Source organism: Hevea brasiliensis, chromosome 18 (assembly GCF_030052815.1).
Source record: "Hevea brasiliensis isolate MT/VB/25A 57/8 chromosome 18, ASM3005281v1, whole genome shotgun sequence".
Taxonomy (NCBI): domain Eukaryota; kingdom Viridiplantae; phylum Streptophyta; class Magnoliopsida; order Malpighiales; family Euphorbiaceae; genus Hevea; species Hevea brasiliensis.
In genome coordinates this window covers 49,318,802-49,334,446 of record NC_079510.1, presented here as the reverse complement: position 1 = coordinate 49,334,446, position 15,645 = coordinate 49,318,802, and the positions used below count along the sequence as shown (strand labels likewise).

The 15,645-nt window shown below is 31.9% G+C and overlaps 2 protein-coding genes across 2 annotated transcripts; both read left to right on the top strand.

The window, feature by feature from the left end:
* Positions 1-4,445: 4,445 nt before the first annotated feature.
* Positions 4,446-6,154, top strand: LOC110631497 (non-classical arabinogalactan protein 31). Its single transcript, XM_021779340.2, has 2 exons — positions 4,446-5,113; positions 5,670-6,154. The coding sequence occupies exons 1-2, from the start codon at positions 4,567-4,569 to the stop codon at positions 5,966-5,968; spliced, it is 846 nt and encodes a 281-aa protein (XP_021635032.2). The 5' UTR covers positions 4,446-4,566; the 3' UTR covers positions 5,969-6,154.
* Positions 6,155-12,744: 6,590 nt separating this feature from the next.
* Positions 12,745-13,951, top strand: LOC110631498 (VQ motif-containing protein 4). The gene has a single exon (XM_021779341.2). It carries the CDS (start codon positions 12,978-12,980, stop codon positions 13,764-13,766), a length of 789 nt encoding a protein of 262 aa, XP_021635033.2. The 5' UTR covers positions 12,745-12,977; the 3' UTR covers positions 13,767-13,951.
* Positions 13,952-15,645: the final 1,694 nt, after the last annotated feature.

The following is a 15,645-nucleotide window of genomic DNA, read 5'->3' as shown; positions in this document are numbered from 1 at the left end:
GATTCTGCAAAACCAAATTGAGTGAGAACTTTTTGCCAGAAAGACCATTCATTCCACTTGATTGCAAGCCTTATGCATGTCTAGCTTAATTTACTCTAAGACTAATAATTATATTTTTATTTGATATATTATCTTAAGTTTAATTTCTGTTATTAACAGTATAAATGAAATTATTAATTCTTGAATACATATATTAAATTAATATTAACTAGTAGAGTTTACAATTATTAAATTAAAATTAAATTATGCTTTCAAAATCTCTTGATAATAAATATAAAAAAATAATAAAAAATTAATAATTAATAATTTTGTTTGTAAGCATGCATGGTGATACCTGTGCCTTTTCTGTGATGGGCAATAATAATGAGACAAGTTACCAATGCAAAAACTTTTACTGCAATTTTACAAAAAGTGATTAAATCCATTGAAAAAGTGAAGAAATGGTCTTTGTAATCTGCAATATTCTCATCTACAATGCTCAAGGAGGACATGACTCCACTGCTTTCTCTCTTGTCTGTTCTTTTCTCCCCTGCAGACTTTTAATCATTGTCATTGGATTACTCAAAATAAAGAACGAAAATACTAATATATTATTTACTTTTATTAAAAATTAAGAAAATAAAAAAAAAAAAAGCAGTCCAAAACGAAAGCCATGGAAGTCCTTGGAAACTTCTCCTGTGGCCTGTAACGTGTGCAGAATTCCAAGGCTGTCTCTCTTATTAGCTTATCTGGCTATGATCACTTGTGAACCTCTGTATCACTTGTCTGGCCATGATCAACACCCACTATTATTAGCTTAGCTTCATTCTTGGCTATATGTGTTTTTAATCCAATATTAAAATGCAACCCAAATCGTTGACCTCTTAGTTGAATTATGAAAGTTAATATTGATTAATTAGTGGTATAACTAGCCTAAAATTGAGGCAAAAAATTAAAGCCTAATAAAAAAGTCAGCATAACAGTTTAAGAGTCAAGTGTTCGGTCATAAGATCAAGAAAGGATAAGTTGTGATGAGTGACTATCCTTTAGGTCCGACTTGATTGGTCACACCTGATTAAGTGTTCGGTCATTTGACTTGATTAGGTCCGAACCAAGCATAAGAATGAGTGAAGACATCCGAGCAATAGTAGGAATGGATATTCGCCCAACATGTTCGAACAACACCCATCCAAGCATCAATGGAAGCAGATTTGTAGGCAATAATCTCGAAACAGCAATCGAGCATATCAAAATTCTTGTCACTAATTTTATTGGCTCTCTAGGTTTTAGTTTATAAATATTGAAATAGCACATAAATTAACTATGCTTACTCTGCTAAATTCATTACTGAATTCTCTGTTTCCGTCTCAAAGAAAAATTTCAATAAGAACTCTAACTTGAGCGTCGGAGAGGCTAACTAATAGGCCACCTACCCCATTCTCTCTCTGTTACAAGCTGACAAGACATCAAAACTGATCAAAGAAAACTCACGGCAACATCAATTAGACATTGTCTGTCATTTAGTTAAAAGCTTATTGATCAGTTATATAAATATAATTAGATATTCAAAACCTCATTCAATTCAATTTTTTTTTCTGAAATTTTCAGAGTTTAAAAAAAAAAAAAAACAACCCTTATCATATTTATATATAAAGATTGGAATTAAATTTTGTGCAAGTTGATAATAGAGAAATTTAAGTTTGTGATATTGATGTGGATTTAGTTTTTAATAGAATTGAATGATAAAAAAAAATAAAAATAAAAAAGGATTTATATAGTTTATATTCTAATTATTTTAAAATTAAAATTTAATTATTATTGTTGGTGATGGAGAAAGAAAATTATAATGGACGAAAATCTTATACTATTATATATGATTTCGATCAGTTCCTATACCTATACGTCTACCTCTGAATATTGAACTGATTATCCATAACGATAATGGTCTCCTCTTTTTCGAGTATTAGAGCTTTTTTCATACAAAAACAGTATTTTTATACCCTGAAAAGAAAAAGAAATCATCAATTTCGATTGTCCTTTACGATCCTTGACCAGAGTTTTAGTTTTAGACCGTTTTTTTTATCCAGTGCAGTGCGTAAATTTATCTTTATTTAATTAAGAATAATCTATTATTGTCCCAAAATAAATCTAATATTATTTAATATATATATATATATATTTCATTTTAATCACTCAATTTTAATTTATTAAAATAAAATTTCTCAAGTTTAATTTTACCTTCAAAAAATTTTCTATCTACAATAATAAATTTTCAAGTTAAAAAATAAAATTACAATTTTACTATCTTTTTATTCTTTTCTCTTTCTTATTTTTACGATTAAATTAATTAATAATTTTTATCACTAAAATTATTATATTTTTATTAAATTTAGTAATAAAATTATTAATTATATATGTTATTTTTCATTAATTAAAATTTAATTTGTAATAATTTAAAAAAATAATATAATGATAAATTTTAAATTAATAATAAAAATTAATATTTATAAATTTATTTTGATTACCTATTAATTTAGTATTAACTACAAAAAGAAAATAAATTTGAAAATTTACTATTGCAGATTAAATGAAAATTTTCAAAAATAAAATTAAAATTAAATGGTAAAAATAAAATAATAATTTAAGTTGAGGATTTACCCACTATTACTCTTATGAGAAAATTAATTTTCAGTCTGATATCATGATTTTTCTTTTTTTGAAGAAAAGTTCATTAGCTAGCACAAGGTGGCAACGAAGAAGTAGCAAAAAGATATTGACTTAGAGGGTAACAACAGAAAAAGAGGTCCCTCAAAGCCTTGCCAGTTAAATAATGGGCAGCTCTATTATCTTATCTTTTAACAAAGGAAAAAACAACTTGATTAATATTTTGAGACAAAATTCTAACATCATTAATGATCCCTTCAACAACAATAGGGCTGAGGTTCCCCTACAAGGATTTAATCACTATTTGAGAATCTCCCTCTACTATGATCTTGTCAAAATCCTTATTCTTAGCTAATAAAAGAGCATCTCGACTAGTTAGGCTCTCTAAAAGAAGAGAATTTGTGATTGCATGAATTTTTCTGACAAACCAACCACAAAAGTGGCCAAGGTGATTCCTGGTTGCAAAAGCAATCGAACCCAAATTCTAAGCCTTGCAAACACCAGCGTTAAAATTAATTTTAATCCATCTCATCGGAGATGGGGAAAAGAAACACTATGAGTCTCTGAAATGGGGCGCACTTGTAGGCTCTTATTCTGGGCTGCTAGAAAATCTTTCATATTGTTTAGAGCTAAAGAGACCATTGTATGGGGTTGAATATCTTGCTGTCTAAAGATAAAAGCATTTCTTCGTTTCCAAAGTTAGAATAACAGGAAAATAAACATTGTAGCATAGTCTGATTGATCAAATTGATTATTCAGACAAGCCATGGTTTCAAACCAAACATCCATCATATTAGATCCCAAAAGCATAGATGACTTTAGCCTCAAATGAGAGTTTAGCCATACCTCAATAGCACGTGGACAATCAAAAAATATGTGTTGGATAGTTTTTGGGGTAGCTCAAGCTTGACATTCAATTGGGATGTGTAGCAGACGTTTGTTCGATAGAACCTTATAAGGTAGAGGCTCAGTTTCCATAAAAATATGGATATCTTCTTAGGAATTTGTAACTTCCATACTTGCTTCCATAGCTTCTTAGTCTCAATGCTAGCAGAGGGATTAGGTCTTGGTAAAGATTTGTCCAGATTGCTTCGAAGAACTTCCTTCGCTATGTAGTACCCTGAATAACTACATAACTGCCGTGCTTCGTGTAGTGCCAAATGAGCTTGTCCTGTTGTCTAAATAATTGGAGGGAAATAGCTAAGATATTTGACACCTCTTCATCTTCAAAATTGGCTTTAAGTGTGTCTATTTTCCACTCTGGACGATTTACATGCATTAATTGAGAAACATGGATAATGGATTTTTCATGGTTATGTCTCACTTCAAGCTTATCTAGATATAATTTGGAGATTCATCTCTCTGTCTGTCTTACAGAAAATACACTCGTCATTGCCCACCAACCATTTAATACCATGCTATAAGATATGTCGACCCCAAAGGATACTTCTCGAACCCACGAGCCCACCAGCGATTCTTCCCAATGTTGGCTTCCATGAAGTTGCAATGGGGAAAATCTCTCCTCGAGAACTCTAGGTAGCAAAGAGGATGAATTGGAAAGGATTCTCCATCCTTGTTTGGCGAGAAAAGCCATATTAAAGGCTTCAATATCCTTAAAGCCCAAGCCACCATCTGCATTGACACAAAAAAAAAAAAAAAAAGCCACCTTCTGCTTTAGGTTCACAAAGGTGCTTCCAGGCTATTGTTAAAAGTATGCTTTTTTATTATCACCATGCACAAGAGTCTATTATTAGGCAGTACCCCACAATTTAAAACAAAATAAAAATTTTATTGAACAATAAGCGCAGAGTATCACGGCTTCAAGTTCTATAAAATCCATTGTTTACCCACCCCATTTTACCATTTCTCTCTCTTCCTCTCCCTCACTAGGTTCTTACAGAAACCACAAAAAAGAAAAAGAAAATGGGAGTTGATTTAGCCAAAACTCTTGTGCTAGTGCAGCTTTCACTACTATGTTTCACTGTTTTTGGTGATAAAGAGATAGAGGCAGCGTCCCCTGTTCCACCACGCTATCATGTCTCCTCCCCGGCAGTTTCACCAAGCCACCCGCCTACTCACCCTCATCACCACCACCACCACCATGCCAGCTCACCAAATCTTGCACCGTCTCACCACCACCACTACCATGGTCACCCACCCACTGATGCCCCAGTTTACCCTCCCCTCCACTCTCCAGCCCATGCACCAGTCCACCCACCACTGCCACACTCACACCCTCCTGTTCAGCCTTCCGTGCCCTCTCCGCCGAAAAAACAACCAAAACACCCACAACCACCTGTTAAACCACCGGCCCAACCACCAAAACACCCACAACCACCGGTTAAACCACCATCTCCGTCACCAGGCTACCACTTCCCGAGGAGCTTTGTAGCAGTGCAAGGTGTGGTTTATTGCAAGTCATGCAAGTACCCTGGAGTTAATACCCTCTTGGGAGCTTCACCACTTACAGGTAAGTTTAAATTTTTCGAACTTGTGTGAGTTGCTCTTTACAATATTCTCAATGTCAAGAAGCTCCCATTAGGCCATTACCATAATAACATGCTAAATTGTTATTGGAAGTGTGGGCTATTTTCTTTTTCTTTAGATAGCGTATACATGCGACTGTTTTCATGGACATGTGAACATTGAACGTGCCCCTTGAAGGAAAATCTCTGGGGCACACTGTAGATACATAGGGTGTCTACAGATTTGAATCTAGAGAGAGAGAGAGAGAGAGAGAGGGCTCTTCGCTTTCTTCTAGGTCGACGTAACGTCACTAGCCGTTTAGCTCTTTCTTTTTGGTACATGTCTAAAGTCAATTGCCTTGAGTTATGAAATGACTATAGACTGAAACGCCTTTGCTTTTTTTAGCCCATTACGTGACTTTCTTGACCATATTACCAAAATTAATTCAAGCTCATTTTTATTATCACAGAAATAAAAAGGACAAGAAAAAGTAGAAGGGAACATGTTTCAGTGGACTGACCATATTACCAATTTGAAAAAAAAAAATTATAATAATGCAGGTGCTACAGTAAAACTACAATGCAATAATACCAAGTACCCACTAGAAGCCAAGGCCACAACGGACAAGAACGGCTACTTCTTCCTCCAAGCATCCAAGAAAATCACCAACTACGGGGCCCACAAGTGCAAAGTGTCACTGGTCTCTGCACCAAACACTGCATGCAGCAAACCAACTGATCTCCACGGTGGCGTTAGTGGCGGAAGCTTGAGGCCTGAGAAGAAATACGTTTCAAATAAGCTTCCTTTTGTTCTCTATACTGTTGGTCCTTTTGCCTTCGAGCCCAAGTGCCCACGTTAACTCTTGTCTGCGTGTCACCAGTTTATTACCGCTTCTTTGCCCGTCTTTTTATTTAGATATAATATAGTTTGAGATTTCCCTGTGTGATTCAGTAATGGGAGTTTGATCAGTGTATTACCATTAGTGATCAGTGTGATGTTTGTCTATGGGAATAAATGAAATTGTTATCCGTAGATTGCTAAGAAATCACTGCATTCCCCTAATTTTTCAATTCACTCTCTCTTTTACAGCCTTTAATACTCTATGCGACGAGTTCTTGAATCCAATCCATTTGAAGCCTAATAAAAGAAAAGGTCGAATTTGATGCACAACTGCCTGATTACATTAATAATGCCTTTTATTTTTTTAGCAATTCATTAATAAGCAGCAGTAATACATGGCTCAGGCCTAAATACGCCGAAGAATTCATAATTACTAGTCCCAGTACCCAGCCCAAAACAAAAGGTACCCTAGGCTATACGGGCCATTACAGAGAAGAAGCGACACCATTGTCACCGCACCAAGGGAAGGGGGGCGGTGGCGCACTACTGTCAGAGGGCCAAGCAAGGCAAATGCAGCCCACCCAAGGCCAAGAAGAGTCCTCCAAGTGAAGTCAGTAACTTCAAAACCAATCCAAACCAGGAAACCCTCTGAAAACCAAAGACCTTGAGGAACCGGTGAACACAGTAAGCAAGATAACACTGGCGGTCAAACAAATGGTGATGATAGCAGAGCTCTGTGGAATTTCAATCTCTTGTAGCCTGAGGGTGAGGGTCAGCCATCAAAGGGCAAAACCGGATCAAAGACTCCATAGGTACCACCATCTCTTTTCTCTCATAACCGTCTTACAAAGCTATTTCTAGAACAACCAAATCCTCTGCATGATCGTAAAGCAGGTGCATTATCCCTCTCAACGAAGCGCCGTGCCAGCTGACACAAAAGAAACACAATTATTATTTTGATACGTGAGGTCTGCTTTGTGGGGGGACAATTATTATTTTGATGTGTGAATAGTGAGAAGGGAAAAAAAAAAAAAAAGGGGAAAAAGCAATCTCTGAAAACTACTGATGAAAATGATTTGATGGACCAGCTTGGGATTTGGCCTTGGCTTAGCAACTTTTTATTTTGTTAATTATAGATTTATTTTTGTGGCGAATTGGTCTTGTGAAAGAAACTATTTTATCCAAATGCCTAAAGCATAATGATCACTAAAACGAGTAATACTAATCCATTTTTATCTGTATTTTTTTTACAAATTTATTGAATTATTTTCTGAATAATAATATCAAATATATCCATAAAATGATTCATATAATTAAGAATATTCATGTGCCGCTAAATTAAACACTCATTATTATTATTATTATTATTATTATTATTATTTAACCCTTTTCCATTGGGGAAAAACAACTCATGCATTTCTGTGATTATTGTTATTATTATTATTATTATTATTATTTAACCCTTTTCCATTGGGGGAAAAACAACTCATGCATTTCTGTGAGATGGTGCATTTGTTTTTTTTTTTTTTTGTTCTGTACTTTTTCACCCCAAATGAAAAAGAAAACGGTCCAAAGTTTCCTCATTTAATCATTTCCCCCCTTTGAATTTGGTGGACCAAATTCAAACAAGGCTATGATGATTGGAGTCACCCTTTCTATTTTAACCCACAGTACTTAATTTGGCCTTAGACATATTAAAGAGCCCAAGATAACAAAATATAACAATATCAGATTAAAGCACAACAACAACAATAATAATTTTTAATTTTAAACTAATTAAAATCATATATATAAATTGATATAGTACGACCTCACTTTTAAACTAAATGGTAAGCGATTTGAATCTTTAAATCTAAAAAATAGATTAAATATCTACAAAGATAAAGTGATCAGATAAGAGACAAAGTATTTGGATAAGACACCTAGAGTTCGGATAGACCACAAAGTATTTAAATAAAATGGTTAGTCGGACAAATGATAGGTGTTTGGTATAATTGAAAAGTGTTTGGATAATAAAGAATGACCGGGCATATTTTAAGAGTCGATTACATATTAAACGTAAGTCTTATATTTTCACTAGAAATATAATTACATAGTAGGTGTCACTTTTATAAATATTAAAGAAAATGATTTAGTATGAGCTAGTGAAATCCTAATTAAAGCAGAAAGTGCATTATCCTTTAATACTCAATGTACATAATTTTACACTTATATTTTTTTTAATATTTCCTTTTCTTTTATCGGGTATTTATTAATTTAAACGTTAGAGTGGCTTTACTCATATTATGACCTTACATTCTTTCTTGTGATAGGCAATATTGAGATTGCCTACTGACCTGATAACTTGGAGCAGTATCATAAATTATTTTTACCATCAAACTCTATTTAAAATTAATTTTATATTAATATTTAAAAATATAAATCTTTTAATACATTATGACGTATATTCTTCATAATTTCCTTCGGCAATAGGCCTCTCTGGATGTTGTGCGCATTTTTGCGCTTCTTTTGAGACCGTTGAAAGCACAACTGGCAAGAAAAAAAAAAAAGTAGACTTTGAAAGGTACTTGAGCTAAGAATAAAAACTTTCAAATTATCATAGCATTTTTTAATAATTTTAGCGTAGGAATTTCCTCAAATCATTGAGGAGAGAGACAAAGGTGATGAAATTATTGCATAGTCATGCGGAAGAATGGGTAATTTTGTCTTTTTCTTTTATTACTGAATTCCTCGATGTGTATCTTCATACAGCAAGTAGTTAAGGCAATAATTTTTTAATATGCGCTGCAGTTCTCTAAAGAGATCAGATATTGAAAAGCACTACTAGTGCATGACTCAGCATTATTACCTACTTAATGGTTATAATAATGTCAACCTCAGGCATACCTACATTGCCTCCCTGTTAGAAGCATTGCAACCAGAACTTCACAGAAGCATTGCTGTCACCAGAAGAGCAATGAATGCTATTACTATTGGAGAAATCCATGTAGGATAAATAACAATAATAAAATTGTTCTTTGTCTCTAATTTGCCCCCTTGAGGACTCAATGAATCAGTTCTTTTTTTTTTTGGGGAAAAAAATGATAAAATTCCCCAGCTGATCTACCAGAGCACAGAGTTTTGGAGCCCAACATGGACATTATTTTTGGACCAGGCTTCTGACCTGTCTGGCCCATATCATAAAGCTCCTTTGTTCACATTCATATTTCTAGGCTATTCAACGGACTTGCTTAGGCCTTAGTGTTTGAATACTGCCTTCCTGGGCAACTTGCACGATTGTACAAAATGGGAGAAAAGTATTTGATGTAATTATTATATGGATAATAATTATAATTAATGATCCAAATGCATTCAGTGTATTAGATAGTTATGATGAAAGCTAAGCCATTTTAAATGGAAATCAAGTTGATTATCTGTTTTGTTGTAAAAAAATGGGCAATCTAATCACACTCACAATTTTATAAATCACATACTTAAAGTATCAATTGGAAAGCGATCTTGAGATTCAAGTTGTTTCCAGTGGTTGAAATATCCTAATCAAATTCAAATTGAGTTCTGCTAATTTCAGTAATCTAACCACTGCTTTAGACTAAGTGGTCAAACCAACTAGGCCCCTGAGTTTTTAAATTAAAATTTTTTCTATAAAATTTAGTGTTTTTAATATTTTATTATAATGCTTTATAATTAATTAAAAAAAACAATAGATAATAAAAAAAATAAGAATACATATACTTATATTCACTATAAAAGCCTTGTTGGATAATATTAATTATTAATTATTTTAATAGTTATTAGCTGTTTTATCACCTGTTAGTAGTTAAATATTAGATTTTATTGATTAATTATTTATATAGTAATTTAAAATAGAAATATTCTATAAAAATAAATATTAAATTAGTTATTAAATATAAAAATATCGATATCATTTTATTGACCTAATCAAAAAGTTCTTTTATTCTCTAAAAATTAGAAAAGTAATTTTTATAAATTGTTCTCTCAATTTTTAAATACTATAATAAATATTATGTATTGTCAAGCTAATTTAAATAAAAAAATAATATTTTAATTATGATTAAAATATTAAATACTATTTTTAAGAATAATTGTACTAAAGAGTATATTCATATTTATAATTAATTTGGTTATATCTTCTTCGTATGTAGATTAAGGAGATCTGAACATCAATGAGTCAACCATGTCAATTATTTCATCACTAAATCCAAAAGTATATTTATTTTCTATAAAATTAAAGCAAAATGCTCATTTTAATCCCTTAATTATTAGTTAATAGTCGAATAAATGTTTAATGTTTTTTTTTCCAATTAAGCCCTCGAATTCATAAAAATTAGTAATCAAACTCTATTTAAACATTGTTAATGTATTCTGTCAAAAAATGAGGAAAGTAACCTTTCAGGACCCACAAAATAATTAAAATATTATTAAAAATTATAAATATTAAAATTTAAATTCAATAAAAAAAAAACAAATGAAAAGAAAATACATATTTTCCTTTAACTTTCTTGCCAATGAAACACCAAAAAGAAGATCAGAACTCAGCCGTTCATTTAATTCAGACTCTGCAAAACAAATCAACTCCCTACCAAACACCAATAGGACCTCGAAGAATCTCTCTTAAACAGCATCATGGCTCTTTCACCTCCTTTATCAGTAGTTTACCTAAGTAAGAGAAACTGAAAGTCTGAAATGAACAGGTAAACATCCGTATATTTGAAGCCACTATGTATTGTACACAAAACTAGTGATTTGATTGGACCTAAGAAAATATTTAATTGACTATTGACTAGTAGTTAAGAGATTAAAATGAGCCTTTTATCTAAAATGAAAAGCAAATAATAAAAAGAAAACACCCTATATGAAAGAAAAATAGTACATTTTTTTTAATATTTTAAAGATTGTTCCCAAAATCCCATTTGAACACATAAGTGAAAATTAAGTTGCAGAATTTATAATATAAAATTTATAAATTAAGAAAATAAAATAAAATTGGAACTCTAGTGTGATCAAGAGAGTATTAGACCAAAAATAAGCATTATAGCTATAATATAATAGAAGGAGTGGGGTCACTGAACTGTACTTTATGATTAGTACATGACAAAAACATTTTATATGTATATATAATTACGCAATGAGGTTAAATTTAAAAGAAAATGTATTTTTTTTAATTTAATAATTTTATTAAAAAATAAAAAATACTCTTTTATATATATATATATTATAAATTCTTTTCCAAGAATCAAATATTATAATTAGTTGTTAAAAAATTAAAGTGGTGTTTGATTTACTTTTTAAGTGCAGCTGATATTCATCGACTATATTTATAATAGTTCTATTTTTAAAGTTATTTCTCATCAATTAATAGTTTATTTGATTTTATTTTTTATTTAAATTATATTATTTTTTTATTTAACTTAAAAATTAATATTATTAATATTTTATTTTTTTATTTATAATTTTAAGATATTAATTAGCGCATTATAATTTTATTAAAATATTTTTTATTAATAATATAAAATATAAATATTTTTTATTATAAAAAAAACTTTTTTTTTAAATCTAAAAACTTTAAATTAATTATAAATTTTTTCTTTATCAACAATAATAATTACTTTATTATTTTATAATTATATTTTTAAAATTATATAATAATTTTTTAAAAAAATTTAATTATTTTTTTATTTCAATAATAAAATAAATAATATAATATAATAAATCAATAAATATATATTTATTTTAATAATATAATAAATTTTATAATATATAAATTAATAATTATTTATTTAATTTAATAATAAAATAAATAATATAATAAATTTATAATTTTATACTTATTTCAATAATAAATAAATTATATTATATATATCATTATTAATATTTTATATATTAATAATAATAATTAAATATAATTTTATCAAATATTTTATATAAATTAATTATCATTAATTATTAATTACTAATTAATAATAATAACTATTAACCTATAATTATCAATCATATTTAATAATTAAATCAAATGTGTCCTAAGTGCATAACCACCATTGATACAGCAGCGACAGAGGGAATGGGGACCCATTTTGATAAACAATAATCGCTTATGATATTTACCCTACCTAAGGGTGAGGGTGTGCAAGTTTAGTCAATGCAAAATGTTGAACCCTTTTTTGACGATTTCTTGATATCACTTACTCACACATTGGCCCCACCTTTTTTTGTCTGAAATTCCACACACCACCAATGGCATGTTACCAGTCCCACTTTCCTTCTCCACATTCCCATCCTCTTCACATGAGCGTCTGTCCTACTTCCCCTTTCTATCGTTTAATTTAAAATGCTCTATTTTTTTTAAGAAATATATTTTAAAAAAAATACATTTTTTAAAATCTTCACTTTATAAAAAATATGATATAAATATATTTAATAAAGTTAACATTTCAAAAAATAATTTGAAAAAGCAATAATATTATAATATAATTTAAATATAAAAATTAATAAATTATATGCACATATCTAAGAAGGTAAGGAGCTATTTTTATTATATTTTTAAAAAAATTATTTAAATCTGAAAACATATTGATTCTTTTAGAATATAAATTCTTTTTTAATATTTTTTTAGCTATTTTATTATAATATGTAAAATTATAAATAAATAATATTAAAATTTTAAATTTTGACTTCACTCATTAAAAAAAGGAAGCTTAATCCAATTTGGATCTTAAAAGAGAAAAAATCTTCTGCAAAACACAAATAGAAATGATGATGTGGGCATAGAGACATAAGTCCTTGGAGCGTGGTTCACAAACTCTAAAGAAGCGTGGAGATTGAGGTCACTGAGGAAACTTCAAAGCCCCCAGTCCCCACCAAAACATTTCTTACCGAACCGAAGAAAGTAACAAAGTCCTCTCATCTCATCCCTTCAATCTCTCTCTCTGTCTCTCTCTCTCTCTCTGTGTGCGAGGAACTAGAACTAGAGCGAGAGCAACGCACAGAGCATTAGAAAATCAGACCCATCAATGGAAACCTCACCAAAACACCAAGATAATCAGAACCCACAATCTCTGCTTCCCTCCCCCAACAGCCACAGTAGCAGCAGCAGCAGCTCTACCACCACTAATAATGGACTCCACAACAATCAACCACCACTTCCCTCACCCAAACCCGTCAACAGATCCGAATCCGCCAATCCTTACCCAACAACCTTCGTCCAAGCAGATACATCCTCCTTCAAACAAGTCGTCCAAATGTTGACGGGATCCCCCAAACCCACCAACACTGCCGCCGCCGCTGTCTCCCAACCAGACCCATCACCTAAATCCCACGCCCACAATATCCCGCCTATCAAATCCATACCCAAAAAGAATCAATCCTCTGGGTTCAAGCTTTATGAACGTAGAAATTCACTCAAAAACCTTAAGATCAATCCTCTCAACCCAATTTTCGCTCCTCCCACTTCTGGGTTCTCGCCTCGAAAACCCGAGATCCTCTCTCCTAGCATCCTTGACTTTCCTGCCCTCGTTCTCAGCCCTGTCACTCCCTTAATACCTGACCCGTTTGACCGATCTGGAGCAGCAAGTTACACTAACTGTTACAGTCCCATGAAAAATCCCCACAGAAACCATAACAATAACAGTGTGAATGGTAACTTATTAGATGCTGATGCAGAGGAGAAAGCAATCAAAGAGAAGGGATTTTACTTGCATCCGTCGCCGGCAACTACACCAAGAGAAGCGGAGCCACGGTTGTTGCATCTCTTTCCGGTCACGTCCCCTAGAGTGTCAGGTTCTTCAAATCCTTCATCTTGAATAAATGCCTTTTTTTATTTTATTTTTTGTTCTGTGTAAGATTTTTATATGATATATTATTGGCATTGATGATGATGGGAAATGGTGATGGAAGTGAGAAAGAGGAAGATATAATCTTGTAATGTTGGATATTTGCAGAGAATGGAGGATCTTTGCTTCAATTGTATAATTTAGCTGCTGCTTAATTTCCTCTTTTTTTTTTCTTAGAATTTTCTTTTAAAAGTGTTTGGTTGATTGGAAAACTAAGCAAGGTAGAGAGGGATTAGAAAATTGGGGGAGGGGACCAGAGAGAAACAGACAATTTTGACTCTATAATTGCTGTAGTTTAGACAGGTAAAAGATAATAAATTTGTAAAAAAAATAAATCCTGTTATGGAATTGGACTGAATTTGAGCTATGGAATTTGTCAAATGGAATTTGTCAAACTTGGATAATGATGAATTCAATAATTTAATTGCTAAATATCTAAACTTTTTTTTTTTGGGTGGAGGCCTAATTTCTATGGATGGCTTTAATTTTCGTGGGAGGATGAGTGGCTCTGCTTTTCAGTCTTCTTGCAATAAATGCAAAAATGAATGACTGAAATCAAATACAGTTCCGTTACTCTTTAAGCATTAATAACCTATTAAGGCAGGCATAAGGCATTGCTTATAAGAAGTGTACATGAGAGAGAGGGAGAGGGGAAGGGATGGAGTTAATGGGAAAAAAAAAAATTTGTATCAAATAACAAAAGGGGCTTTGGTCTAGCTGTCATAGAAAGAGTAGATAAATGGGCAAGGAATTTTGACCTTGCCGTTGTATTTTTCATTTACTTGGGAATTTCTAAGTGGAGGAAAAAGATGCCCTTTCTATGTGCTTGTATTGGAAGCATTATGGGCATTTTAATTCCTCTTTATTTCGCCTTTGTACTAGTGTGATCTAAAGACAATTTCTAGTCTACCCACATGGTTGCTAGACTTTATGTCTACTGATATTGGTCCCTCTAAAGTATTGCCATCTAAAGATTTCTTATGCAAGATTTGGGAGGTAAGGTTAGCTTAAGCAAATTGCATTCGAGTAATTTGGGGGATTTTATTTTATACTGAAGTTGATAAAGTGTATTGGCTTGACGAGTGACCCACATGAGTTTCCTGGGTTGGGAGGGTACTTTAATATACAGGAACTTTAAATTTCTGTAAAAGCAATCATGCAAAGGTAGTTCCTCTTTCTTTGAGTCTATCTATCCACCACTTGATTTTAGGCGTCTTTTTGACTCAGAGGAGACCAGTACTGTCGTAAATGGGGTCATGAAGAAAGTGAAGGTGGTAGGGAAAGTGGGACTTGTGATGATGAAAGGGAAGAATTCAAAGAAAGAAAAAAGAGGGCTGAGTGATTGTAAATTAGGAAAAGCCACAAAACATGGTTTGGGTGCTGATTTTTTGTTTTTTGTCTTTGCTTGTTTGTTTCTGTGGACTTAGCTCCGTATGTTTATTGGTGGGGCCATTCAAATTGAGAAAGTTTTAGCCTTTCTCATGTGCATTGTTGGAGACCCTCTTTGGGCATTTCCTTTCCTTTCCTTGCCAGTCATAATCAGGTCATATTCTTAATTTCCTTGTACACTTGGCTTCCTTCAATTTGATGAATCCGCAAAATGAATTTACCCGTCAGCATCTCAGGAGTCAAAATGATGAAATATCAGATTATACATTAGACACTATAATCATGCCAAGTTTAATCCACTTTGATTTGTTTTTTAGTGGAATAAGCTTTTAACCCACTAGTGAGATTAAAGGTACAACCCAACCGAACAATGCCGACCAAAAAAAATATTAAGATAAAGCATGCAGGTAGAGAATGGTTGATTTAATAAAAATAAAAAAAAAATTGCACAGGCAAATGC

Coding starts and splice junctions, on each gene's coding strand:
- LOC110631497 (XM_021779340.2), top strand. CDS start 4,567: ATGGGAGTTGATTTAGCCAAAACTCTTGTGCTAGTGCAGCTTTCACTA. Junction 5,114..5,669: donor GGGAGCTTCACCACTTACAG/GTAAGTTTAAAT, acceptor ATAATAATGCAG/GTGCTACAGTAAAACTACAA.
- LOC110631498 (XM_021779341.2), top strand. CDS start 12,978: ATGGAAACCTCACCAAAACACCAAGATAATCAGAACCCACAATCTCTG.